The sequence below is a fragment of the Natrix helvetica genome (assembly GCF_964273705.1).
Source record: "Natrix helvetica genome assembly, chromosome: 1".
In the NCBI taxonomy this organism is placed as follows: Eukaryota; Metazoa; Chordata; class Lepidosauria; order Squamata; family Natricidae; genus Natrix; species Natrix helvetica.
Genome location: NC_138548.1, coordinates 265,857,386 through 265,884,550, shown reverse-complemented (window position 1 = coordinate 265,884,550; position 27,165 = coordinate 265,857,386). Strand labels below are relative to the sequence as shown.

Below are 27,165 nucleotides of genomic sequence, written 5' to 3'. Positions count from 1 at the left end.
TATTTTTACTGCTTTGTAAATATCAAGAGCCTCTGGAGCTGCCAGTTTTTATTGCATCCATTAAGTGACTCTACTTTTTAAAGAAAGAAGTTTTTTCTTTTAAGAACTTGGAAGAATATTTCTGAAATAAACAGCAAAAGGGTGCCTAGAGTGCTTATTCCAGAAAGTTAAACATTGACTAAGGATCCAGATAAGAGTTGGAATTAAAAAAAATGAAATTAATTATAAAAAATCCTTCCCATGGGAAACTGGGGTTGTGTAAGTTCTTTGGAAAAAACAAATAATTCAAAGAAAAGCCCCCCCCCCCCCTTATGATTTAGAATAAAGTAAGTAGCATGTGAAAAGCAAGTTAATCGCTACCTTTTGCACAGTCTGCTCCATGGTAGCCAGGAAAACAATGACAGATTCCGGATACGCATTCGCCATTTCCATGACAATTGCGTGGACAGTCCTGTACAGAATCTGAAAGACAGACATCACTGATTTGTCAGTTATTTCTCCAGGTAACATTGCTTTTGATCTTCATGCCTTCAACATCTGAAATTCACTTCACAATAATAAGAAATGGCCCAAACAAAGAAGAAAATCTTAACACTTCTTAACAGTACATTTTCTAAATATTACTAAAGACTTTCTCTGTTTTTCTTTTTCTTTTTTGGTCAAGTAGCTATTTCCTCTCTGTGGGGAAATTTTTTTTACTGCACTTGAAGGCATTTAGCAGCCCTATTTTCCATTTGAGGAAATGCAGAGGCAGAGAGGTCCCCTCTGTTAAATAATGAGTCCAAATCGCACATACACAGCTAGGGGTCTCTTGTACTAATGATTAGAATTGGCCATTGTATTTTGGTAAGCGGCTGCAATTGTGTATTATGACTCAGAAGGGAGTCTCCTATATATGGTGTGATTTCTTTTTATACTGAATGTAGCTTTTCCATGTAGTAATTATTATAGCCGGACAATAATTCTATGAACAAAACATGCTAAAGTGGCAGCTTTGAACCATGTTTTCCATGATCTCTGGACTGGAAACAACCACAATACTGCAGCATCGGTCTGTGTTATTAATACTTTTGCTTTTATTTTGTTTGTGCATCGTCACTGATATATGTGTGGCAAAGAGAATCAGTATGGTGACACAAGCTAGAGAGCTACAGTGAAGGTCTCTCTATAAGCTTTGACATCCTTTAACACCTGAAAAGGAACAGAAATCTGTTGGGATGCTAATGTTTCCTCTTATGCATAGCTGGCGCATCAAACTGTATATCGCAGACATAATGGAAAGGTCCAATGATTTCTTTCCAAGGAGACCAAGCTCTGATGAAATACTGGCATCTTTGAAATCTTTCACTATTCAAGAACTTTGTGGTTTAATGTTTCTCAGACAGTTTACTTTCTTTTTCATCTCTCTCTCCCTCTCTCCCTCTCTCTCTCTCTCTCTCTCTCTCTCTATCTCTATCTATCTATCTATCTATCTATCTATCTATCTATCTATCTATCTATCTATCTATCTATCTATCTATCTATCTATCTATCTATCTATCTATCTATCTATCTATCTATCTATCTATCTATCTATCTGAATAGATAGTTTTGCACAAACCTCTACTGAAGAAAAGAGCTTCTGTGGCCTTGCAGTCCACACCCATTATCAGACTTCTTTCAAACAAGCAACAAACTACACAGTTAGACTTCCAAGTCACAAATTCTCATAAGTACATTTGGCTCAGAAAAGCTAATGAAGCTGTTCTGTAAGAATTCCAGTGACTAGTGTACTGAAAATATTGTTATGCCTTTTTCTCCTCCTAACTTGGTGTTATAGGCTTGAGACCATGTTCATTTAGGAGGGAACAATAATAATAATAAATGAAATATTTATACTGAAAATTTATATTTTTTGTATATCTGTATGTCTCTATAAACACACTATCATTGGTATAGAAGAAAAAGTAGAGGTAAAGAATACCACAATTTTTTCTCAGAGTGACGCACAATAATTATCAGGATTTTTATGTTAATAATAAAAAATGATAATGTAAGGAAAAACTTTTAAATTAATTGATGAAATTATAAACATTTTCTAGTTCTCACATATATAGAACAGTATTTCTGTATTTTTATATGCATTTAGCTGAAGAATAACATCTTTTGACATTTGTTCTTTTATTTAATATTGCTCAATATTTCAAATCTCTATATATGGCTTGATGGTGAAGGTAATGGATATGTGTCAAAGAACCTCTGAACTGAATAAAATACTGTACTTTTCTTTCTTTTCAGGCAATTACTATCATTGTACCATCAAGAAGTCTACCTAACTATTATACCTATTACTTTGGACTTGCTCATAAACTGTGACTGTTCCTGGCAACACATTCCAATATAGCTCCATGGAAGGAAATGTTGCAATTTTAAAATTTTGCATTTCTAGCAGATTGCTGATTCTATGACTGTATGAAAGTATTGTGACAAGGGCTGGATTGTATATATTTTAAGATGTATGGTTTATATGGGTATACAATTCTTATACCTCTTCTATCTCTTGATTATTCTAACTCAAAGTGGTTTACATGTATGCAATATTTCAAAAAACAAAACTCTGTGAATTGCTAGCAACATATCTATTTTATTTTATTATTGTATTTTATTCTGTTTATTTTTTATTTTTATCCTGCCTTTCATTTTTCTTATATAAATAATACTAGTACTAAATAATATCTAATGTTCTTTTTTCCTCCTATTTTCCCCACAACAACTCTGTGATGTAGCTTGGACTGAGAGAAAATGACCAGCCCAAATTCACCCAGCCGGCTTTTATGTCTAATGTGGGACTGAATTCATGATCTCCCAGTTTCTAGCCTGGTGCCTTAATCACTACACCAAGCTGCCCAAAGTTATAAAAGATTAAAATGAAACTGGTTAATACTCTAAAACAGTAATGGAGAAGCTTTTTCTAATGGTGTGCCCACTCAATCTCTCTGCCCACCTGCACATGGACGCATGACACCTACCCAGGTCCGTAGGTTTTCCTGGAGCATGAGGAGGACAAAAACAGCTTCCTCTGGCCAGAAACGGATCATTTCTGAAATTCTGGTAGGCCCAGCTTGTAGGCCAAATATGGCTCCGTGTGCCACCTGTGGCATGCGTGCCATAGGTTTGCCATCACAGCTCTAAAATATTCTTTGAGATATTGCCAGTATTAAAGAGTTTTAAAAGCTAATGGAGAACATATTTAATATAACACAATATTCCCCAGAGCTTATCAGAGCTGAAGTCCACCTAGAGGTTAGCAAAATCACTATGCCTGTTTGAAACGAAGACCCACCAAGGTTGAATAAGATATGTTTGAATGGTAGCACATATAATTTAATCATGTTTTATAGCCAAGAGTGCACAGCCACGGCATCCTTACCCAATATAACAGTACTGAAAGAAACCACTTCTTTATCTTTGCCATCATTGTAAAAAGCAAGGTGCCACAGCCCCACATCCAAGTACTGAACAAATACAGCTTCATTCTGAACTAGGGTCTGGATACTTCGACGTTCACGAGGAGACTCCACGACACTCCATTTCTCTTTCCCATCTAAACGTTCCATAAAATCATACTACGGGAGAGAAGAAAAGAAATATATATATACTTGCTATACTTATGTTGCATAAAGAATGACACAAATGTATTAGAATGCTTATTTGCAGTGGGGAAAAATAAGATGCAGAAGACTTCTTTTTTTGTTAGAGCAGGTGGCATTGCTGAAGGACTAAATCTTCACAGGGTTTAAACCCAGTAACTTGGTCTCTCCCCCTCTCCTACTCATACTGCCCAGAGATTCTAGTTGTACAGAATACAGAATACCAAATTGGAAGGGTCCTTGAAGTTCTTCTAGTCCAATCCCCTGCCCAATCGGGAGACTCTATACTATTTCAGACAAAGGCTGTCCAATCTCTTCTTAAAAACCTCGATGATGGCGCACCCACAATTTCTGGTGGCAAGCTGTTCCACTGATTAATTGGTTTCAGGACATTTCTCTTTAATTCTAGGGTGGATCTCTCTTTGATAAGCTTCCATCCATTACTTCTTGTCCTTCCCTCAGGTGCTTTGGAAAGTAGGTCAATCCCTTATTCTTTATGACAGCCCCTCAATATTGGAAGGCTGCTATCATATCATCCCTAGGTCTTCTCTTCATTAGGGCTATCGAGTTCCCTCAATCAAAATGCAGCAAAGGAACTATATCCCTCCATCAATGAAGGCAAGCAGGTAGGCATATCTGCCCAAAACAAATCTGATACAACAACTAGTTATAGAAATTCAGATTATATGCCCAGTCACTGATTAATGCTATTCAAATTCAATACATGTAAAAAGAAACTTAATTAAAGAGCAACAGGAATTATTGTGTTAACAAAGCACAGCCTGTTTTCTGAAGAGCAAATATCCCTTATTTTTACGTTTAGTTTCATATAGTTTCTTAACTGTACCTGATTATTAAATATATAGAGCTTAATTTTAGGCCTACATCTAAGGTTTACATACTGATTTATACAATTAGTATAATGTGTTTAAATAGCCAATTGTGTCAAGAATGAAAATCAACTAAGATTCTTCTGGGAGAAAAACAATTCCCAGCATTCCAGACAATTCAGTCCAAATGAAAGATTTGCATATGTACATTCACACTTAAAAATGACAGGTTTTTCTGCCATCTGGACAGTAATTATTTTTCCAAGTTATCTATCCCATTAATCTAAAAAAACAATTTTAAATGCAGATGACTTATATTCAGTATATCAGTGAAACCTGCTAGCAGAAAAATGCATTCCAGTCTAGGTAGCAGGGCATTTTTATGGAAAGTAGATATAGTTCAATATAGCATCACATGTCCTTTCTCTACCACATTGAAAATGGGACATGCCTACTTCACACCTGTCTATTACTTCTCTGTGCATTAATTTTTGCAAATAAAGTAATAGCATCTACTACTTGACATACAATCAATACATTCATAAATATATGCTAAAAGCACACAAACTTTCTCATTGTAGCAAGGATTTAGTACAAATACAATAGCAGAGTTGGAAGGGACCTCGGAGGTCTTCTAGTCCAATCCCCTGCCTAGGCAGGAAACCTTATACCATTTCAGACAAATGACTATGCAACATCTTCTTAAAGACTTCCAGTGTTGGAGCATTCACAACTTCTGGAGGCAAGCTGTTCCACTGATTAATTGTTCTGTCAGGAAATTTCTTCTCAGTTCTAAATTGCTTCTCTCCTTGATTAGTTTTCACCTATTGCTTCTTGTTCTGCCCTCAGGTGCTTTGGAGAATAGTTTGACTCCCTCTTCTTTGTGGCAACCCCTGAGATATTGGAACCCTGCTATCATGTCTCCCCTAGTCCTTCTTTTCATTAAACTAGACATAGCCAGTTCCTGCAACCGTTCTTCATATGTTTTAGTCTCCAGTCTCCTAAACATCTTTGTTGCTCTTCTCTGCACTCTTTCTAGAGTCTCCACATCTTTTCTACATCATGCGACCAAAACTGAATGCAGTATTCCAAGTGTGGCCTTACCAAGGCATTATAAAGTGGTATTAACACTTCACGTGATCTTGATTCTATCCCTCTGTTTATGTAGCCTAGAACTGTGTTGGTTTTTTTGGCAGCTGCTGCACACTGCTGGCTCATATTTAAATGGTTGTCCACTAGGATTCCAAGATCACTCTCACAGTTACTACTATTGAGCCAGGTACCACCTATACTGTACCTGTGCATTTCATTTTTCTTGCCTAAATGTAGAACCTTACTCTCACTCTACAACCACAGATGTTATTAAACATATCTGTCAGGAGGAAAGGAAGGGGTTAAAGACATAGTTATATACTTTTGCTATATTTCTTGATTGGGATAAGATATTTGTAAGGCTCCCGCTCCCCTGCCTCTCAGAGTTTATTGCTCTTTAGGTGGTTTGTGTATTGAAGGTCAACATGGAGCAATGTAGGAATGAAACTTGACATTTTTCACTGATAACATGCTGCTTTGCTTGGATAGTGCTGATAGACTCTTCTGGCCTTCTGCATATGATACTGATTCTGTCCCTCAGATAGCAGGCGGGCTCAGCAGTTGGCCAGATCGAAGTAGGAACATGCAGAGGTGCTAAAATGATTTGAACTGGCTGAAGCTACAGAGACCTGGTTTTACCCCACGGCAGCAATTGTGTCCAAGAAGATACAGGAAGCTTTCAGTGCTTTGCACTTTCAACTATACCGCTGCTACAAAGACAACTCATTAGAGCTGACTTATTGAAAAAGACTGCTTAATTCATATGTGTGTAGAACCCCAGGAATAAGAGTTCTGTTGACAGAATACTCGGTGCATTTTTTATCGTTTTCACACTGAGATGTCTAATCCACAGCTTTTATTTCCTTCCCATTATTCCCAATAGGCAGTAGACAACTGGATGGATAGTTGACATGGATAGTGAAAAGGTTGGCTTACATGGAAGATAAACAATCTCCCAATTTCAAATGATTCCTAACCAGTGAATGCAGGGAACGACTTTGCAAATGGAAATGACATAATGGAGGATATTGATTATGCTCAGTATTAAGAACTGGACATAAAAATTCATGCATCTTATATCTGCATTAAATATTATGACAACATGAAAGAGGGGTATCGGTTCTTTTTGAAAAATTAATGTTCCTTTCAAATCATATTATTCCTGTTATTAATGTGATCCAGTTCTCAGACATTTTTATACAACTGTGGTGAAGTATCACAATGAACGTCAAAGCTTAAGATTAAAGAAAAATATATTTTACAATATATTTTACAGAATGAAATGGAAATTTGGAGGATGTTTCTTTTGCTCCGCAATGTAGGAAATACAGTGAGAAATGACTTTAGATAGGACATATAACTGTATGTGGCCCTGAAGCTATGACCCCTTCCTATTTTATAAGTGAATCTCAAAATTCAGAGGTTTTATATTAGGTATTTAGGGTTTAGGGTTCAAAAAACTTTTTTTTTTTGTATTGCTCACTAAGAAGTCCTTTCCTTTATTTTATGTACCTCAATTGAAAATTGTTGAGGAATTTCACCTGGGAAGAATTTTGTCAGATATGGATCTGACAATGTTCTGTGAACCAGAATCCCTGAGAGTATGTATTTTTCTGAATTTTGCAATGCTATTCTCAGCTTAAAAAAAGAAAGAAAAGAAAAGAAAACTAATGTAAATATATTAGTGAAAAATTCATATAGAAAAAATTTGGGAAGCTGGTATACATTAGAAAACATATATACCCCAAAATAAATGTGAATTTATAGGCTTAACTGTTTCTCTACTCATTTGTGGTAATAAATGTACCAGGCCCTACTTTTATTTTATTTTGTCATCCTTCATTTTTATAATGCTCAATACCTGAAAAAAGTGGAGTTTATAAAAAGTTGGATACTTGCTTTGCCTCTGAATGAATATCAGCCTACAAACCACTTTTTGAATCCACCCTGAACAATACAAGGTCTACATCCGTTCAAGTGCAGTTTTATCTTTCTGTAGCCAATTTTTCTGGTATGAAAAAATACAGAAGGATGAAAAAGAACACTACAAATGATTACAAACAGAAAATATCCAGTGTCACTATTTTGAGAAAGAACATGCTTCTTTCTTGACTTGGTTAGTAGAGAAATTCTTCACAGCTTTGCCTTAGACAAAAGTTACAAAAGGAAAACAAGATCTACATGCTGTTATATATTTGGGTAGGGGCGTGATGGCTCAGTGGTTAAAGATGCTGAACTTGTCAGCTGGAGAGCTAACAGCCCAGATTCGAGCTTTGTACAATAGGGTGAGCTCCTATTACACGCCCCAGAACATTGGTTCCTTTGGCCAAAAAAAGGAGATGAGCACCATGTCCTAGATTTGGACAGAACTGACAGGGAAACCTTTACCTTTATGTATTTTGTAAGCAGTTTAGCATAAAAAACTGCTTTGCTTTATTGCTAGGCTCAAACATAGAAAATATATCATTGGATAGACTAATCCAGAATGGTTAATTCTCAGTGGTAGTTACAATGCATGACACTATTTTTTTTTAAAAAAACGCCTAAGTTCTATATGTGAACCTTACATTAAAACTATATACCCTCTAAGTAAACTCCAAACTTTCTTTCAACCTTATGTGCTTTTTTTGTATTTCTTCCTCAAATATTATACTATTGAATGCACTAGTTTATTGAACATAAAAATGTATCCAATGCCAAGTGGAAATATTTTGAACTTTCAGTTGCTTTATTTATAATAGGGAAGGAGAATAACAACATCAAAAAGTAAGGATGAGCTGAATTTTTAGCCCCTTGAGGTGATTTGAGGTGCTTTGTCTTTATTGTTAAAGTAAACCAGCTACAGACAGAATTCAAGGTCTGATTTTGCTTCACCACCTGTGTGGCTGGCTCATTACTTTACATTTCTCTGTTCTGTTCTATTGAACTTCTGATAAAATGTATTTCCTAATGAACTGTTTTTACAAAATGTTCTTGGTGAAAATGTCACTTTCCCCCTAAAGCCAGGCATAAATGGATAAAAGTGAGAGATGTGGACTATAATTTCATCTCTGAAATCAGAACAAGCTGTATGCTCTATTGACATGGAGAATATATCTTTGAATATATTGCTAATCAGTTCTTACATCTTAAATTCAAAAATAAAGTTTCTTTCAAATTTGGCTTGGGGAGGGTAACTTTATTTCCTTTTTTTCCAATTTCCTACAACTCTTCAGTAAAAGTGTACCTATATTCAAAAATCACATGCTGGAAACAAAAAGATAAAACTTCATATGAAGCTGCTAAATGATGAAATTAGAGTTCGATATTGATTTAATGAAGTTTCTTCCATTATTTTGGAAGGACTTTTTAAAACAAATCAATCTGTCTGTCTGTCCTCTTAAGATTTTAAGTGGTATTTCCACAAAATTCCAAGCTTACTCCAAATTCAAAGTTCTTTATAAATTGATAAAAGATTTCAGTATATAATTCAACACTATGTAAACATCTTTAATGTGATTACTGAGTTGTTAAACCTTAAGAGTGTTTGTGTCATTAGACTTCCTTTCATCTAGCTTGTAGTAATGCTCATGAAGGGAGTTGTGTGTGTGTGTGTGTGTGTGTGTGTGTGTGTGTTAGATAAGTTTGTCATCTTTTCCAGATGACATAAATATATCTAGTTACATTTCTCACTTGCTTTTATTTGATTATAAAAAATATGTTAACACCCATGAGATATTAAAAAACCCATTTCCCTTTATTTTACACCTTTGACTTGTTCCTAAAACGTATCTTGCTTCATTGGTGGTGGTAGGGGGAAGAGGATAAGAAGGGAAAGAAGATAAGAGTCAGTAATCAGTAACTACTTCTATGACTGTTTATATCACTATATGTATCTAGAACTACTCATGAGCAGCTGCTCTTATCATAGAAGCAGGTACAATCAAATCTAGAATTCTTAGACTCTCAAGCTGAAGCTGTATGCTCCATGTTTCTATTAAGGGATGAATAATTTATCTATAAATTATTGGGGTTTGCATTTTCTATGTTTATGTCTTCTTCGTGCCACACTTAATAGGCTGTACTGCTATTTAATTTGTGGAATTGGTGTCAAACAATAATGTATAAATGTGTGGAATGCAATGTAGCATTTTAAGATAATTCAGGTTTCTTGCAGGCATCTCAAACTTTTGAAGATGCAGTGAAATATATTTTACTTTGAGATATTGTGAGACCCAGGTAAACTTTTAAAATAAGAGGACAGATAAAATGTAATTTTTGTTGTTGTTGTTGCTTTCTTTGAAGGTATGTCACATCTCTAATGATTATAATTCTTATAATTCTCTTATAATTCTTGTTTTTGTTTAGTAAAGGCATTTATCACCTCGGAGCATATCCTATTTTCTCTTATGACAATACTCTTCATTCCTTTATGCAAAGATTCATAGAAAATTGTCTTTCTTTCTTCTCTCTAATGACAAACATACTGATTTAGCTTGATAAATTTGCTCTGCTGTTAATGGAGGACAAATTTAGTTTACCCATTTCCAGATGTGTTGTACTACTTCCCTCGGGGAGAGGGGCGGTCTAGAAATCAAATAAAAAAATAAATACTTCTGTGAGAAGTAGGAATTTTACAATGTAAAGTCCAGCATTTTTTGGAGTTACAAGGTAGATTGGACGGGACTAGTTAAATTTTTAAAAAACCACAATATCTACCGTATTTATCGGCGTATAACACGCACTTTCCCCCCCCGAAAAATAGGGGGCAAATGATGTATGCGTGTTATACGCCGATATAATGTTAAGAAGCCAGGCAAGGCAGCGCCATTCAGGGGCAGGATCACAGCCTTTAAACCTCGGGATCCTCGCCCAATTCTGGATGGGTTTTTTTTCCCCTCCAGGAAAGCAGCCCCCGGTCCAATCATCTTTCGGGAAAAGGCGGTCGACGTGGCTGGGCTGTTTGGCTGGGGATGAGGAGGGGGGGCTGTAGTCCGGAGAAAGATTTGCGCAGGATAGAGACGTCCCACGTCTTAGGATACGCGCCTGAAGGCCTGCTAGCAAAAAAAAAGATATAAAATAAAAAAGGACGTGTTAAGTCCGTTGCAGCGATCTGATACCGAAATGCAGAATTCCCTGAAATGGAAGGTTGTCGAATCCGCACGCGGTGCTTATAAATCGTGATTGATAGCTTAGTGGGCAGGAGATCCTGGCCAATTGTGGTTTATTCAACCCGAGGTCTTTAAGCCACTCGCGGTTCGGCTCGGCGAGAATCCAACGAGGAAAAAGGAGATTGTGGAAAGAGTTATAGATCTACTACTTCGCTTGCAACGGAAGCGTGATTTTTATCTCTTTTCTGGACCACGCAACCCTTGCCGATTATATGTGTCTTTTGAGGAAGGGGCGAGGGTGTGCCGGGACCCTCCCTTGTAGCGTTGCTTCGAGGTCTACCTTCGCAGAAAATAAACACCAAAATCAAAATAAAATAGACACAGGGCTGGCAAGTCCACAGGAGATGCGGAATAAAAGCACTCGGTATTAAAAGAAAACGTTTAATATTTCACATTCGGATCGGTGAAATTAGCTCCTCGTTCGGAGTTCAAGGGTTGGGTTTTGGAGGGAAAAGGGATAGAAAGAGAAGGAGAGAGGGTAGGAGGGGGAAGAGAGGAGCAGGGGAGAGGTAAGGGACGTAGGAAAAGGAGAGGAGAGGAGGAAGGAAGGAAGTAGAGAAGGGAAGGAGGGTGAAAAGAAAAAAATAGAGTGGTGATAATACAAAATAGGTACTTTTGTAAAAACAGAATATCCAAGTTTCTTTGTTAAAAGTTGCTTTTACTGTCCTTTTACATTATTTACCTTATAAGTGGTAATAATATTAATAAAAAAAAGTTCTGAGCTACCCTTATTTTGCTTCAAAGTTCTTTATTTGAAATTTAAATTTTTTTCCTGAAATTTCCCTCTTAAAATGAAGGTGCGTGTTATACGCCTGTGCGTGTTATACGCCGATAAATGCGGTAAGTTCTTTTTACTTCCTGCATCTAGGTTTACAATGAGAACATAGTGTACTTTTAAGGGAGCTCACTCCTGTAAACAATATAAATTTCTGCCAAGTAATTTTGATAAATCCTTGATTTTATTCATAAATATCTGATCTGAAGATTATATAATGAAGTGGTGATCCACCAATCATTTGACCCTTAACATGACAACCTTCTTTTAATACTAGTTTTGCATTATGGAAATTAAAACTCTGCCATATGATAAGAGATTGCATTGATAATGTCAATGAAACTGAGTGTAATTTAGAGTTAAAATGATGTATTAAAATCTCAATAAGTTTATAAACCAAACAAACACTTTTGGTTCACCCTTTTCCCCCTAATTACTCATAATTAGGATAATAGAAAGAGTAGCTTACTTTAGCAAAGATATACTCTACAGTAGTTCTATCTCCTCTAAATCATAGGAAAGGCCGATTAAGGATATTGCATTGACTAGGCACTACTAATATATTTTTGTATTAATTTTGATTTGCTGCAATTATTATTAATTTTGATGAGATTTAATACTCTTTTAATTTGGACAATTTTGTTGATGAACATACTTATCTTAGCTTGGACATTAATGTATAATAGAGATGGAGTCCTCAGGCATCTAAACATTCAACTAATTTTCAATTCAACAGATAAAAAGTGGAACAAGCTTAAGAGTAATTTACTGAAGCATGTTAGGTATTTTATCACCAGAGAATACTGTAACTCACAGAGCTATCAAACTTTTTTTTTAGCTTTTAATATGTCACTCAAGTTAGCATTTCTGAAGGGTTGCTATCCCTTTGATACATCATTCCCTATCCACAGAACTGTTCCTAAACAGGCCCCCAGCTCCATCAATTTGACTGACTAGGCACTTGAAATATTTGTTAAAGAGTTACGGAGAAGTCATTCAAACTCATTGGGATTTTCAGACAGGAACTGTGTCTTCATATTCTCAGGTTAATCATTACCTAATTTTCTGATTATTGACTTGTTCCCTCATAGGGTTTTAACTTGCTTTGGCTTATCCGCATTAATCAGTGAGGAACCTTTACACTCCTTTGCAAATCAACATTTTAAACTGTGGGAACATGGCATTCTCATTTTTAACTTTAGGACGCTACCTAATGTAAACTCCAGATTATGAATATAAATCTCACAAGACATATAGAAAAGTATTTAATGCTGCTTTTATTCTGGGATGGAACAGGCTGTTCCTAGCAGCACATTAAGTAATCAATAGTGCTGCCACATAGTGTTATCTTGTTGTCAAGGTTTATAGCTGCTCAGAAAGCTAGTGCATATTTTCTGGGCATATTGAAATAAGTGAATATTATTAACCGAAGTCAGAATAAAAGAAAGATTGTTTTGCTTGGGAGAAGCCAGGGCTGCGGACTCCTGCAGTGCAAGACTATGATTAGAAGTAAACTTAAGCAACAATTTGTGGATTCGAATACCAAATGCAGGAATAAAATCAAATCCCAGGTATAATTTATGCTATGTATTCTTTGTATTTTAACTAGGCTAATAGGATAGAATTGGGTGATAAACTGGTAATTTTCTCTCCAAATTTAGAACATCCTCCCAAATTTAAACTTGTATCTGTAAGAATATGATTACAAATGTACATATGGCAAAGCAGGTTGTAGATAATGCCTCACATATTTCACAAAAGCCCCCTTAAACCAGAAATAAATATTATGAGACATTGCTTTCTTCAATGGTGATTTTCCCTCCTCCTTTTCACTTTCCAGTTAGTTCTCTTCTCCAACTCCGCACCTACCAGTTGCTATGGGATAGCAATTACCAGGCAAGCATGGGAATTCTAGGCCTTATTGTCCTACACAAAGTTCAACAGATCTGAAGGACAACAAATGGGAGAAAGCTAATAGAGAAAAAAGTGATTGTGATATTACTACATAAGGAAGTTCTCAGTCCTAGAAATGGCCCTCAATGTAATGGAGGCATGGAAATTCATAGCATCTTTGCTAAACATAGGACAAGTAACACAATTTCTCAAATAAAAAGTTACAATAGTTACAAAACAATTACCATTTTTTTCATCATTATCATCATTATCTTCTTTTGATTTTTTTAAGCATCTTAGTACAATACCTGTACATGGGATGGTGGAAGTCCTCTTCTTATATAGACAGCAAAAAGTGCATCCTTCCCTAAAGAGATATTGAATTTCAGGAACTGTGGCTGCGCAATGTGAATTTGTGATCGCCAGAATACTCCTTGTGGCACTTCTTGAGTGACCCTCCGTCCGACCTCTGCCTCCCCACTGTCAATGCTATTGTTTCTAGTGGCCCATGGTCCTGGAAGACAAGAGCCAATAAAACCATAGGACAGTCAGAATCAAATAGATTTATTTTTAGAACTCCTATTTAAGATGAAAGTGGGTGGCAAATCTATATGTCAATGCAAAACGCATAGTAGTTATTAAGACTAAATTTACCGACCTATGCTTTAAAAAGTAATAACGAAAGCAAACTGCTTCTAGTAGAATTTTATCAATGTAAGAATGACAATATTCTTAAAAAGCTATAAACTTGTTCCCTGGGGCATTTAAAATCTTGCATACAGCTTCTTTTTTCATTTTTCCATTTTTATTTCTATTGCTGCTCTTTACTGATCAAACATAATAAGAGCGGAGAGTCAGCTAAGCACATTAAAAGCTTCTTGCCCTCTTTTCACCATTCTAATGTGAACAGAATCTGAAAATAAATACACAAGGGAAAGTAAAGGAATAATTTCAATGACTTGTATTCATCCTGTGTCAAATACCAAGCAAGTTTATAAGCAATCAAAATATAAAAAGAAATGAATACAGATGAAAGGAAATTAATTAATCAATTAATTAATTAATTAAATACAGTTACATTTTCTTCTACCAAATATCAAGAAACTAAATATTAAGAAACTAAATGTATTGTTTATTATATTGAGTTTATTATATTTTATCATATTTTTAGTTGAAATCTTTTGGATAATAATGTTCCCTAGACAATGCCTTTGGATGATGTATAGTAAAATTGTCATGAAACAATAATATAGAAACATTAAAACAAAAACAGAACATTTGATATTTATATTGAATTTTTAGATTTTTGCTTTGTGAAGGCCAAAAAGGACACCAATAATAACACATTATTTTATGAATTTGTGTGTAACTTTTACTTTCTGCCAATCAGTTTAACTGCATGAGTTGAATGTGCTGTGAGAAGAGTCATAAGCAATTATGAAACCTTGACATTAATGCAAATTTGAGAAGGAAAAAAAATGAATTATAGATTTTATAAAGCTTAGGTTGCTCCTAAGCTGAAGAGCAACCATTCAAACTTGGATCAAATAAAGAAACTTACTTTGGGCATGTAAGAGAAAACAGAAGGCTTGGTAGGGTTCAAGAACTAGCAATGAAAGAAAACAGATCAGATGGATTGTGGGATCAAATACATTACTTGACTGTCTTTGGACACACTACAAATTACTATACCGTATTGTATACGGTCACCAGGCATCCAACTCCAGGACACCTAAATAACACCTTGGATTACGTGAAGCTGTGCCTACCAGTTGTGTGAGTGCAATGTGCATCTTATTTTCTAAACTTCCATAATCTCTTAACTAATGATCAGATGAAGATATCTAGGTATCATAAAAATTTGGAAGATCACTTATTGTGATCTTCCTATACCAAGACATTATATCAGGGGTGTCCAAACTTTTTGCGAGGAGGGCCAGATTTGGTGAGGTGAAAATGTGTGGGGCCGATCATTCAGCCTGACATTCTTTGAACCCTTAACATTAAATGCGAATTAACTACTGTATTTTTCGGAGTATAAGACGCACCAAGATTTTGAAGAGGCAAATTTAAAAAAAAAGTTTTTGCACTCTCCCACGAAAATGGGCCTATTTTTAAAAGGGCATGAATAGCCTTTAAGAGGCTTCTAGAGTGCTCCTGGGGGCTGGGGGGGGGCAAAGTTGAGCAAAAAATGGCCCGTTTTTTGCTCATTTATGCCCTCCACAGCCCCCAGGAGCACTCTGAAAACCTCCTAAAGGCTACGAACAGCCATTTTGGTGAAGGGGGCAGAGTTTTGGGAGGCAAAAAATGCTGGATTCAGTGTATAAGATGCACCCAGATTTTTAGCCTCTTTTTTGAGGGGAAAAAGATGCATCTTTATACTTCGAAAAATACAGTATTTTATGAAAGACTAAACAAATAATTCCAGTGGGGAGAAGAGGCTGCGGGCCGCTTGAAATTTGAAAAAGGGCCACATTTGGTCCCCGGGCCGCACTTTGGACATGCCTGCATTATATGAAGTATTATAGGGACAGCAATCAGGGCCCAAATACATTTTGTCTTTCTTATTCACACAAATACAATTCAGACACATTCCTATTTGTTCTCGATTATTTTATTAGTTTGCACTCACCAAAGTCATCCCAATTCCTAAAACAGCAGCAGGCCAATCCATTACTGAAATATACAAATATTTTATATATTTGTATGCCTTTCCTCTGGGACCAAGATAAAAGTAATGTGATCTTCTATTGGCCTCATGAATAATGTATGCCTTATAATGTTGGTTTAATTATTTATATGCCATATATTAAAGACATTTCACTTTATTTACTTGTATTATTTTATAATATAGGAGGAGCCGTGGTGGCACAGTGGTTAGAATGAAGTATTGCAAGCTAATTCTTCCCACTGCAAGGAGTTCGATCCTGACGTGCTCAAAGTTGACTCAGCCTTCCATCCTTTCAAGGTTGGTAAAATGAGAACCCAGATTGTTGGGGGCAGTATGCTGACATAAACCATTCAGAGAGAGCTGTAAAGCACTATGGAATGGTATATAAATATAAGTGCTATTAATAGTTATATTGTATATTTCAGATTTATGGAATAAGCTGCCAAGAAGACATGATAGGAGAAGCATCCAGGTGGGTGGATGGAGCCTCCCACTGCCGCCACTATCATTTTGCCTGATCCGGTCCAAATCGGAAGCAACCCACCTCTATCTATCTATCTATTTATCTATCTGATTTTAAGGCAGCTGAACCATCTTTACCAATATATGAACTATCCAAATAACTTAACACCATTACATGTAGATGCAAAAACAACTTACAAATATTAGAAACAATGTCCAAATTAGATTTCTGGCTTTTATCATAATTGGAAGGCAATGACAATGAAGTTATGAATTGCCACTTAGCCTTCTGACCATCTCGAGCTCATAGTTAGCTATCTACCAAACCTTTTAATTCATGTTTTGACTTTGGGAAAGATCAAGGGTGCAGATGAATACATAAGGTCTCCAGAGGCAAATAGAGGGGTTGGTCATTACTAATAGATGCTAGTTAGCATTCATAATTACTCAAATTCTAACTAGCATTCATCAGACAAGTATTTAAGATTAACAGACCAGGTTCTAGATTCTATGCTAAGCATTGTCCTTGACATTGTTCCCAGTTCATGTTCCTAGCATTAGACACTTTTTGAGTCTTACCCAGAATCAATTATGTATTTTACCATGTATTTTCCTCAGTTTAAATTGTCTAATTGCCTTAAAAACTATAAAATGTACAAACTATTTACTCTTCCAATGCATACTGAGGGGAATGTTTCTAAAAATATATATGAATGCAAATGTTTAATTTGGAGTAAGTCTCATAGTGACATGATCATGAGTATGATTTACATGTACTTTCATCCATATAAGAATACACGTTAAATAGTGCTAACATCTTAGGAAGTAAATCAATTTGCACAAGGCTTTCATAATGTTTAGCAAAAATCTTCTTTGATATGCAACAGTTTTATAATTATGTGGCAGGGAAGTGTGAATAATCCAAGTACCAAAACATATCCTCTTCATCCATTTTCTTTAAGTGCAATTATCACTGCAACAAGTTTCTAGTTTTACGTTCCAAATTGCCTCTGCTCTTGAGACTTATACTTGCATGCAATGAAAAGCCATTTAAACATACTGTACTGCCAAAGTCTTTATATGGAAAGAGAATGCTTTGGCTAAACACACTTAATCTTTGAATATGTTTTTAAAAAGCTGTGTCTTTTTTAATTTTCTAGGTTAATGGGTCTTCAGTAATATCAGAACACAAAAGAAAAGGAAGGGGGAAAACAGTGGAGTACACTGGAATAAATGGGATTAATTCAATGTCAAACAATATTCCTGTGGGACTACTCCAGAAGTATAAAATAAAAATTCAAAATGAAACAATGAATAATGGGCCTTTCTATTTATTTACTACTTTTCATGTGTATGTTACAGTGAAAGACAGAAATCTGGTGAATGTCGACATTCACCGGTGAATGTCAACATTCACATAGTCGCTTGGTGCATGTCCAAAATATTTGCTAAATACCCTTATTTATGACTTACACTAAATACCTAACCCTAACCCTACCCCTAACCCTACGTATTTGGTATGTGTTGACATTCATCGGTGAATGTCGACATTCACCAATTTGTTGTACACACACATGTATGTATGTATGTATGTATGTATGTATGTATGTATGTATGTATGTATGTATGTATGTATTTGTATTGCAACCCCTGGTATGCCCAAATATGGGATGGAACTCACTATTCCCCCTTTCTGTCTATCGGCTCACTGCAGAAGACCATCCAGGCAGAAAACCATATTTTTTTAAAATGTTGCCTTTTTATATTTGTGTTGTATTTCTGCTGATAATTAAATAAAGGGAGACTATACACAGACACAGACATGCATGCATGCATATACACACACACACACACACACACACACACGTGTGTGTGTGTGTGTGTGTGTTACAACCCCTGATATGCCCAAATACAACATACATACATACATACATACATACATACATACATACATACATACATACATACATATATTCAATATCAAATACTCATTTCATATCAAGCTTAGTATCTCAGTAAAGGTAAAGGAAAAGGTTTCCCCTGTCGAGTTGTGTCCAACTCTAAAGGGCAGTGCTTTGTTTCTTAGCTGAAGGAGAAGATACTTTCCGTGGTCATATGGCCAACATGACTATATGCCAAGGGGCACGAAATGCTGTTACTTTCCCACCAAAGGGGTACCTATTTATCTACTTGCTTTTGCATGTTTTCAGACTGATAGGTTGGCAGGAAGAGAAGCTCACTCCATCATGCAGTGTTTCGGGCTCAAACCTGGGCTGCCAGCTTTTCAGTTGAAAAGCTCAGTTTCTTTAAGCGCTGAGACATCACACCTCCATATCTCAGTAAAGCTTACTTACCTAATTTCCATAATATATCTTACTTGCTATGAATGCTTCTATATTTAACTAATCAATTGACTACACTATTTGATGAATTACAGATGCAAATTAACTCTTGTTATTGCCTAAATTCTCATGTAGCAAGGGTTCTCTTCAGTTTTTCCTTTGCTATACCTCCTTGGAAATCCTTTAGATTTATTGCCCACAAAATTACCTAGAAAAGAAAATTTGCAGTTGAAAGTTTACTGTCAAGGTTTCACTTCTTAGCCTCTTACTAGAAGGTCAGGATTTTTTGCGGGAGGGGGCACAGCTTTCTAAGGACTACGTTCTATTGACTATGGAGGTCTTCCTTGCGTATTACAAGGCCTTGGGCATTCCTTCCCAGTTAATTAAGCTTGCTTTTCCCATCTTGGTAATTCCCATGAATACAATGTTCAGATAATAAAATTTACTTTCCTTCACCATATCCAATTCAGGATATTATCTGGAATTTAAGTTTACCTATATGCCACTCGTTCAAACATTACACAGAAGTATGGATAATCTAAAATTGGATTGGTAGATCTCCTTTGGGACAACTCTCTGTTAGCTGGTTGCTGGTCTCTGTACCTGTTATGTAATTATGAATTAACTGTGAAGGAGTTGCTTTATTCACATTTCAAAGGTAATACTTACCTAGCCACCTACAGAGTGGTCTTGCCTTGGAAGAAAATATCCTCCCCCCCCCTCTCTCTCATACACACAGATCTATTTTCTTCCTGGATCCTCAATAATGTTTATCTTGTAGCTGCATCTAAGGTGCACAAATTATCAAAAGGTATCAAAAATTGTGAAAAATTGATTAGACAGAGCATCTAGAAAGAACAAGGACTGCCACAACATATGCTCTATTAGTGGAGTAGAGACAACTTTTCCAATAGTTGATACTGAGTGGAAGTAAAAATTCATTCTGGGATATCATCAAATTATGTGGTGGAGCTATACACACAGCACCACAGCACAGCATAGACCCACTCTGGATAAAAATTAAGGGAAAGGGGGGGGGGGGATGTATGGCAGAATGTTTCCAGAATTCATCCTCCTGTTTCTTGGTCACCTATGCTTCCTTTTCTCTGAAGACGGAGTATATGTATATGAGTCTATCACCACCTCAGCTTTCAGCTATTCTATGTTTTCCTGATTGTTATTCTTACCATTAGGTTGGCACATTGCAGTCTCTCACTTAGAGAGAACTGCTTCCTCTTTCAGGTGATTTTATAGTGGATTGTTTGAGCTAATAAATAAATTTTCAACTCCCCCTCCAGGCACTATTGACAAGCATGTACTTGTGCGCATGCGCACGTACACACATGTATGTATGTATGTATGTATGTGTGTGTGTGTGTATGTATGTGTGTGTGTGTGTGTGTGTGTGTGTTATATTTGAACTGATAAATAAATAAAGGGAGACTAGTATAGATCTATTTCGAGCTAATTAGCTCTCATCAGCTAGCCATACCCTTACTGGGATTTGAACCTGGGCTGTATTATATCTTAGGCAGGAGTCTTAGCCACTAAGCCACAGGCTCGCCTCCTTATCAGTTGAGCCAGGGAAATAGGTATGTATTTGTGTTACAACCCCTGGTATGCCTAAATATGGGAGGAAGGTCACTACTCCCTCTTTCTGTCCTTCGGCTCATCATAGAAGACCATGCAGGCAGAAAACCATATTTTTATTTTTAATGTTGCCTTTTTATATTTGTGTTGTATTTGTACTGATAAATAAATAAAGGGAGACTAGTATAGATCTATTTTGAGCTAATTAGCTCTCATCAGCTAGCCATACCCTTACTGGGATTTGAACCTGGGCTGTATTATATCTTAGGCAGGAGTCTTAGCCACTAAGCCACAGGCTCGCCTCCTTATCATTATAGTGACCTTCCTCCCATATTTAGGCAAACCAGGGGTTGTAACACAAATACATACTTATTTCCCTGGCTCAACTGATAAGGAGGCGAGCCTGTGGCTTAGTGGCTAAGACTCCTGCCTAAGATATAATACAGCCCAGGTTCAAATCCCAGTAAGGGTATGGCTAGGTGATGAGAGCTAATTAGCTCAAAATAGATCTATACTAGTCTCCCTTTATTTATTTATCAGTGCAAATACAACACAAACATAAAAAGGCAACATTAAAAATAAAAATATGGTTTTCTGCCTGCATGGTCTTCTGTGATGAGCCAAAGGACAGAAAGAGGGAGTAGTGACCTTCCTCCCATATTTAGGCATACCAGGGGTTGTAACACAAATACATACATACATACATACATACATACATACATACATACATACACACACACACACACACACACACACACACACCAGAGGTGAGTTCATACTGGTTCGCACCGGTTCAGTAGAACCAGTTCATCAAATCTACCAAACCGGTTAGAAGAGGTTCCACCGGTGGACCCAGAAGTAGGTTCCACCAGTGGACCTGGAAGTAAGTTCCGGAACGCCTGCCCCGGCCTTGTCGCTCGCTCGCCCTGCCCATTCCATCGCACCTCGCTCGCTCTCCCGCACCCCCGCACTAAACTAGCCCAGCCCACCACTCACTGATTGGCTGAAGTCCAGCCAATCAGTGAGCAGGCTGGAATTGATGCGCCTGCCTCTAACACCATTTAAAAGTGCAGCAGGTCCTCCCTTCATTTCATTTTGTTTCGCTTCACCTTCCAGCAGCTTGCTGCTTCCCTCAGGTAAGCAACTAAGCACGAGAAGCGGCGGCGGGTGTGGCAGGAAGCTAGCTTACGCCAGCTTGCAGCTTTTGCGAAAGAAGGCTTTCAGGCCTTGCCTTGCAAAAGCCGCAAGCTGGCACACACTGCGTGGACGAAATGAAGTGGGCGGAGGTGGTGGGGGGGAAGGAGGGGAGGCTAGCTTACGCCAGCTCGTGGCTTTTGCGAGAGAAACCCTTCAGGCCTTGCCTTGCAAAAGCCGCAAGCTGGCATACGCTGCGTGGCCAAAAGGAAGGGGGCAGCAATGGGGGGGGGGAGGAGAGGAGGCTAGCTTACACCAGCTTGTGGCTTTCGCGAGGGAAGGCCTGAAGGCCTTGCCTCACGAAAGCCATGAGCTGGCGTACGCCGTGTGGCCCAAAGGGGGTGCGGCGGCGGCGGCCTAGTTTGTCAACATTTCAGCAAGGTCTCACTTGCCATCTTCAGGCTGGGTTTTGGGCTAAAAGCATGGTCTGAGCTGCCGTCTTTATACATACGTACAACCCCTGGTATGCCCAAATATTGTGTCGTAACACAAATACATACCTATTTCCTGGTTCAGCTGATAAGGAGGAGAGCCTGTGTCTTAGTGGCTAATAAAACTACCTAATATGTAATACAGCCCTGGTTCGAATCCCAGTAAGGGTATGGCTAGCTGATGAGAGCTAAATAGCTCGAAATAGATCTATACTAGTCTCCCTTTATTTATTTATCAGCACAAATACAACACAAATATAAAAAAGGCAACATTAAAAAATACAAATATGGTTTTCTGCCTGGACGGTCTTCTGAAATGAACCGAATGACAGAAAGAGGGAGTAGTGAGCTCCCTCCCATATTTGGGCATACCAGGGGTTGTAACACAAATACATACCTATTTCCCTGGCTCAGCTGATAAGGAGGAGAGCCAGTGGCTTAGTGGCTAATACAACTGCCTAATATGTAATACAGCCCTGGTTCAAATCCCAGTAAGGGTATGGCTAGCTGATGAGAGCTAATTAGCTCGAAATAGATCTATACTAGTCTTCCTTTATTTATTTATCAGTTCAAATACAACACACACACACACACACACACACATATATATATGGGTGTGTGTGTGTGTGTGTGTGTGTGTGTGTATACATATATACATACAGCTTTCTATGTACATACATACATACCGTGTTTCCCCGAAAATACGACATGTCCTGCTAATAAGCCCAGGCCTGGTTTTTGCCTGGTTTTTGAGGTGGGTGTAAATATACGCCCTCCCCCGAAAATAAGCCCAAGTGAAAGGGTGCCATGGCAAGTACAGGAGGAAGCCCTTCCCTTCCCTAGTCACCTCAGCGCTTCTCGGCTCCTTAATCGGATCAGTTGAGCCGATCCGGCTGCCGTTCAAAAAACAGCTGATTTGCGGGTGCTGCTCAGGCCGTGGCGTCCGGCAAGTGCAGCTGCCTTTGCCATCGATTACGGCCACAAAAGCAGCAGGAGGCCAAGTGATGCACCCCACGTGCCTCGCCCGGCCTTCCGAAGGGTACTGTAGCAGCAGCTATCCACAATTTTTTTATCATTATTTCATCCCGACCCACGTGGCCCAGTGAGCCACGTGGATCGGGACAAAATAAGGGTAAAAAAATTGTGGTTAGCTGCTGCTACAGTACCTTTCGGAAGGCCGGCTTGAGTCTCCCGCTGCAAAAGTGGCTGCGCCTGAGACTGCTTTTGGGAGAGGAGGCAAAGGGGAAGCAATCAGCTTCATCTCGCCCTTGCTCTCAGCCCCCCCCTTCAGCTGAGCTCAAGCAGAGAAGTGGCCCGCAGGGTTTCAGGAGCAAAGTTGAGGCTGACAGGAGTCAGGGCAGGGGGGAAAGTCCAGTGCAGCCCCAGTGCTTTTCTTTCCTTGGAAATGGAATCTTGGGAGTGGGAAACGGCATTCCCAGGAAGGGTGGGTATGTCGGTATGTGTATAAAAAACACAAAGCGAGGGAGCCAACAGCCGCGGATTAAGGAGCTTTGTGAAACGTTACGTCTACACTCAAAGTTTGGCAAGGAAGGGAGAAGAGATACTTCCCTCTCTTGGCAGTGTTTTGCTTGAAAATATATGAGAATCGGCCAAAGAGAAGAAAGAATGAGACCTGCGAGGAGATGCTGCCGACACTGCTGCCTGCCTAGGCACAGACAGAGCGAAGTTCATTGAAGACTTCTCTGGCCAGCCCACAAGACTATCTGAAGGGGGAGGGGGAAGAGATTTCCTGCACGTTGGCAGCAGCGTCTTCTCACAAGGCTTCTTCTGACATCCCCAGTTGTATGGATTTCCATGCCTTCCTTTATGGGATGTTGCTTCGCCCCTGGGACATCGGGAGAAGCCCTGTGAGGAGACGCCACTGCCAATGTGCAGGAAATCCCCCCCCCGCAGATCATCCTTTCAAAACGTAGTTTCACCAGGATGAAGAGGTGGCTGGAGGCGGCGTTTGCATCGGGTTGGGCTTTCTTTGCAAGGCGGACAATCTGGGGAGCAAGAGATTTAGGAAGCCTGGGCTGGCGTGTGTCCGTTTCTCCAGTGAAGCATCTGATTCATCCCCAGGGGTGAACGTTTCACCCTTTGTCATCTCTCTGCCCTGGCTTGGAAGCTGCAGAGGAAGCCTGCTATGCCCGGGGAGGGGAGAGAGAAGTGACAGCAAGAGGAGCACATCTCGCTCCACACCTCTCGCTTCTCCCCCACCCCACCTGCCACCCGTCTCGCTAAAAAGATGGTGGGGAAAGGAAGCAGCCTAGATTCTGTTAGCATTGGGGCGGGGTGGGAGGATTTGGGCTGAGAGACATGCGTCCTGCCCGAGACTTGCAGCTCCGTCGTGTTCCTTGCTGTTTTGTCCAGGGAAGTTGAACTCACTAGATTTTTTTTTACAGGGTGCTTCCCTGGACAAAACAGCGAGAAACATGATGGAGCTGCAAGTCTTGGGTAGGACGCGTATGTCGCAGCCCAACTCCTCCCACCCCACCCCAATGCTAACAGAATCCAGGCTGCTTCCCTTCCCCACCGTCTCTTTAGCGAGAGGGGTGGCAGGTGGGCTGGAGGAGAAGTGAGAGGTGTGGAGCGAGACCTGCCTTCACTTGTTGTCTCTTCTCCCCCCCTTGCCGGGCATGGCAGGCTTCCTCTGCAGCTTCCAAGCCGGGGCAGAGAGGAGGCAAAACGCTCACCCCTGGGGATGAATCAGACGCTTCACTGGAGAAACGGCCCCACGCCAGCCCCGGCTTCCTAACTCTCTCACTCCCCAGATTGTCCCCCTCGCAAAGAAAGCCCAGCCCAACGCAGGGTGGTAACAGGACACATCAGAGCAGTGCCGGCTACTCGCTCGGCTGGCGCAAATAAGACCCCCACCCCACCCACCCCCGATAATAAGACCAAGGCCATATTTCGTGGGTCAAAATAAAATAAGCCTGTCTTATTTTCGGGGAAACAAGGTACATACATACATATACATACTATATACATACATACATACATACATACATACATACATACATACATAAATACAGACACATACATTCTCTCTTTCTCTCTCTCACACACATACGGACACACATACAAGCAATTAGTGGAATGTATGTATGTATATGTGTGTGTGTGTGTGTGTGTGTCTGTGTGTCCCCTGTTTCCCTGAAAATAAGACCTACCTGGATAATAAGCCCAATCGGCTTTTGAGCGCAAGCGCTAAAATAAGCCCTCTCCAAAAAGTAAGCCCTCCCTGAAAATACTGCAACACAGCAGCAGCCATGAGGTGACCACGCTCGCCGAGTCCTGCACCTCAAAAATAATAAGACCGCCCTGAAAATAAAAGCCAAGCACTTATTTCGGGGATCAAAAGAAAATAAGACCATGTTTTATTTTCGAGGAAACACAGTATGTGTATGCGTGTGTGTGTGTGTGTGTGTGTGTGTGTGTGTGTGTATCAGGGACGTGCGGTCAGGGGAGGCAGGGGAGGCAGAGCCTCACCACTGTCAATCATGAAAAGGAAAAAAAATGTAAACGGGGAAAAGGAGAGTGCTGAAGTGAGGTTAGCTAGCTCACCGTGAATGACTGCCTCTTTAAAAAAGCCTCTAAAGCTCTGAGCTCTGCCGCTGACTAAAACGCTTCCTTTCGCCCGTGGAAGAGCTCATGCAGGCGAAAGGAAGCGTTTTTAGTCCGTGGGATGCGTGCAAGAGGAGGAGAGAATGCCTGAATATTCTCTCCTCTCGCACGCACCCCGCGGAATAAAACGCTTCCTTTCACCCACATGAGCTCTTCCATGGGCGAAAGGAAGCGTTTTTAGTCCGTGGGATGCGTGCAAGAGGAGGAGAGAATGCCTGAATATTCTCTCCTCTCGCACGCACCCCGCGGAATAAAACGCTTCCTTTCGCCCGCATGAGCTCTTCCATGGGCGAAAGGAAGCGTTTTTAGTCCGTGGGGTGCGTGCAAGAGGAGGAGAGAATGCCTGAATATTCTCTCCTCTCGCATGCACCCCGCGGAATAAAACGCTTCCTTTCGCCCGCATGAGCTCTTCCATGGGCGAAAGGAAGCGTTTTTAGTCCGTGGGGTGCGTGCAAGAGGAGGAGAGAATGCCTGAATATTCTCTCCTCTCGCACGCACCCCGCGGAATAAAACGCTTCCTTTCGCCCGCATGAGCTCTTCCATGGGCGAAAGGAAGCGTTTTTAGTCCGTGGGATGCGTGCAAGAGGAGGAGAGAATGCCTGAATATTCTCTCCTCTCGCACGCACCCCGCGGAATAAAACGCTTCCTTTCGCCCGCATGAGCTCTTCCATGGGCGAAAGGAAGCGTTTTTAGTCCGTGGGGTGCGTGCAAGAGGAGGAGAGAATGCCTGAATATTCTCTCCTCTCGCAGGCACCCCGCGGAATAAAACGCTTCCTTTCGCCCGCATGAGCTCTTCCATGGGCGAAAGGAAGCGTTTTTAGTCCGTGGGATGCGTGCAAGAGGAGGAGAGAATGCCTGAATATTCTCTCCTCTCGCACGCACCCCGCGGAATAAAACGCTTCCTTTCGCCCGCATGAGCTCTTCCATGGGCGAAAGGAAGCGTTTTTAGTCCGTGGGATGCGTGCAAGAGGAGGAGAGAATGCCTGAATATTCTCTCCTCTCGCACGCACCCCGCGGAATAAAACGCTTCCTTTCGCCTGCATGAGCTCTTCCATGGGCGAAAGGAAGCGTTTTTAGTCCGTGGGGTGCGTGCAAGAGGAGGAGAGAATGCCTGAATATTCTCTCCTCTCGCACGCACCCCGCGGAATAAAACGCTTCCTTTCGCCTGCATGAGCTCTTCCATGGGCGAAAGGAAGCGTTTTTAGTCCGTGGGGTGCGTGCAAGAGGAGGAGAGAATGCCTGAATATTCTCTCCTCTCGCACGCACCCCGCGGAATAAAACGCTTCCTTTCGCCCGCATGAGCTCTTCCATGGGCGAAAGGAAGCGTTTTTAGTCCGTGGGGTGCGTGCAAGAGGAGGAGAGAATGCCTGAATATTCTCTCCTCTCGCACGCACCCCGCGGAATAAAACGCTTCCTTTCACCCGCATGAGCTCTTCCATGGAGGCAGCGTGAGCGGGTGGGGGAAGCAACGAAAGAGGC

The 27,165-nt window shown here is 39.8% G+C and overlaps 1 protein-coding gene across 2 annotated transcripts in view; it reads right to left on the bottom strand.

Annotated features, from left to right (window-relative positions):
- Window positions 1-27,165, bottom strand: part of TENM2 (teneurin transmembrane protein 2) — a 1,011,554-nt gene that overhangs the window by 175,215 nt on the left and 809,174 nt on the right. For both annotated transcript variants that reach the window (XM_081934447.1, XM_081934448.1), the window contains 3 exons: window positions 13,678-13,883; window positions 3,410-3,605; window positions 361-462 (listed from right to left, as the gene is read on the bottom strand). In XM_081934447.1, the coding sequence (XP_081790573.1) occupies window positions 361-462; window positions 3,410-3,605; window positions 13,678-13,883 (504 nt within the window). The remainder of the gene's footprint in view (window positions 1-360; window positions 463-3,409; window positions 3,606-13,677; window positions 13,884-27,165) is intronic.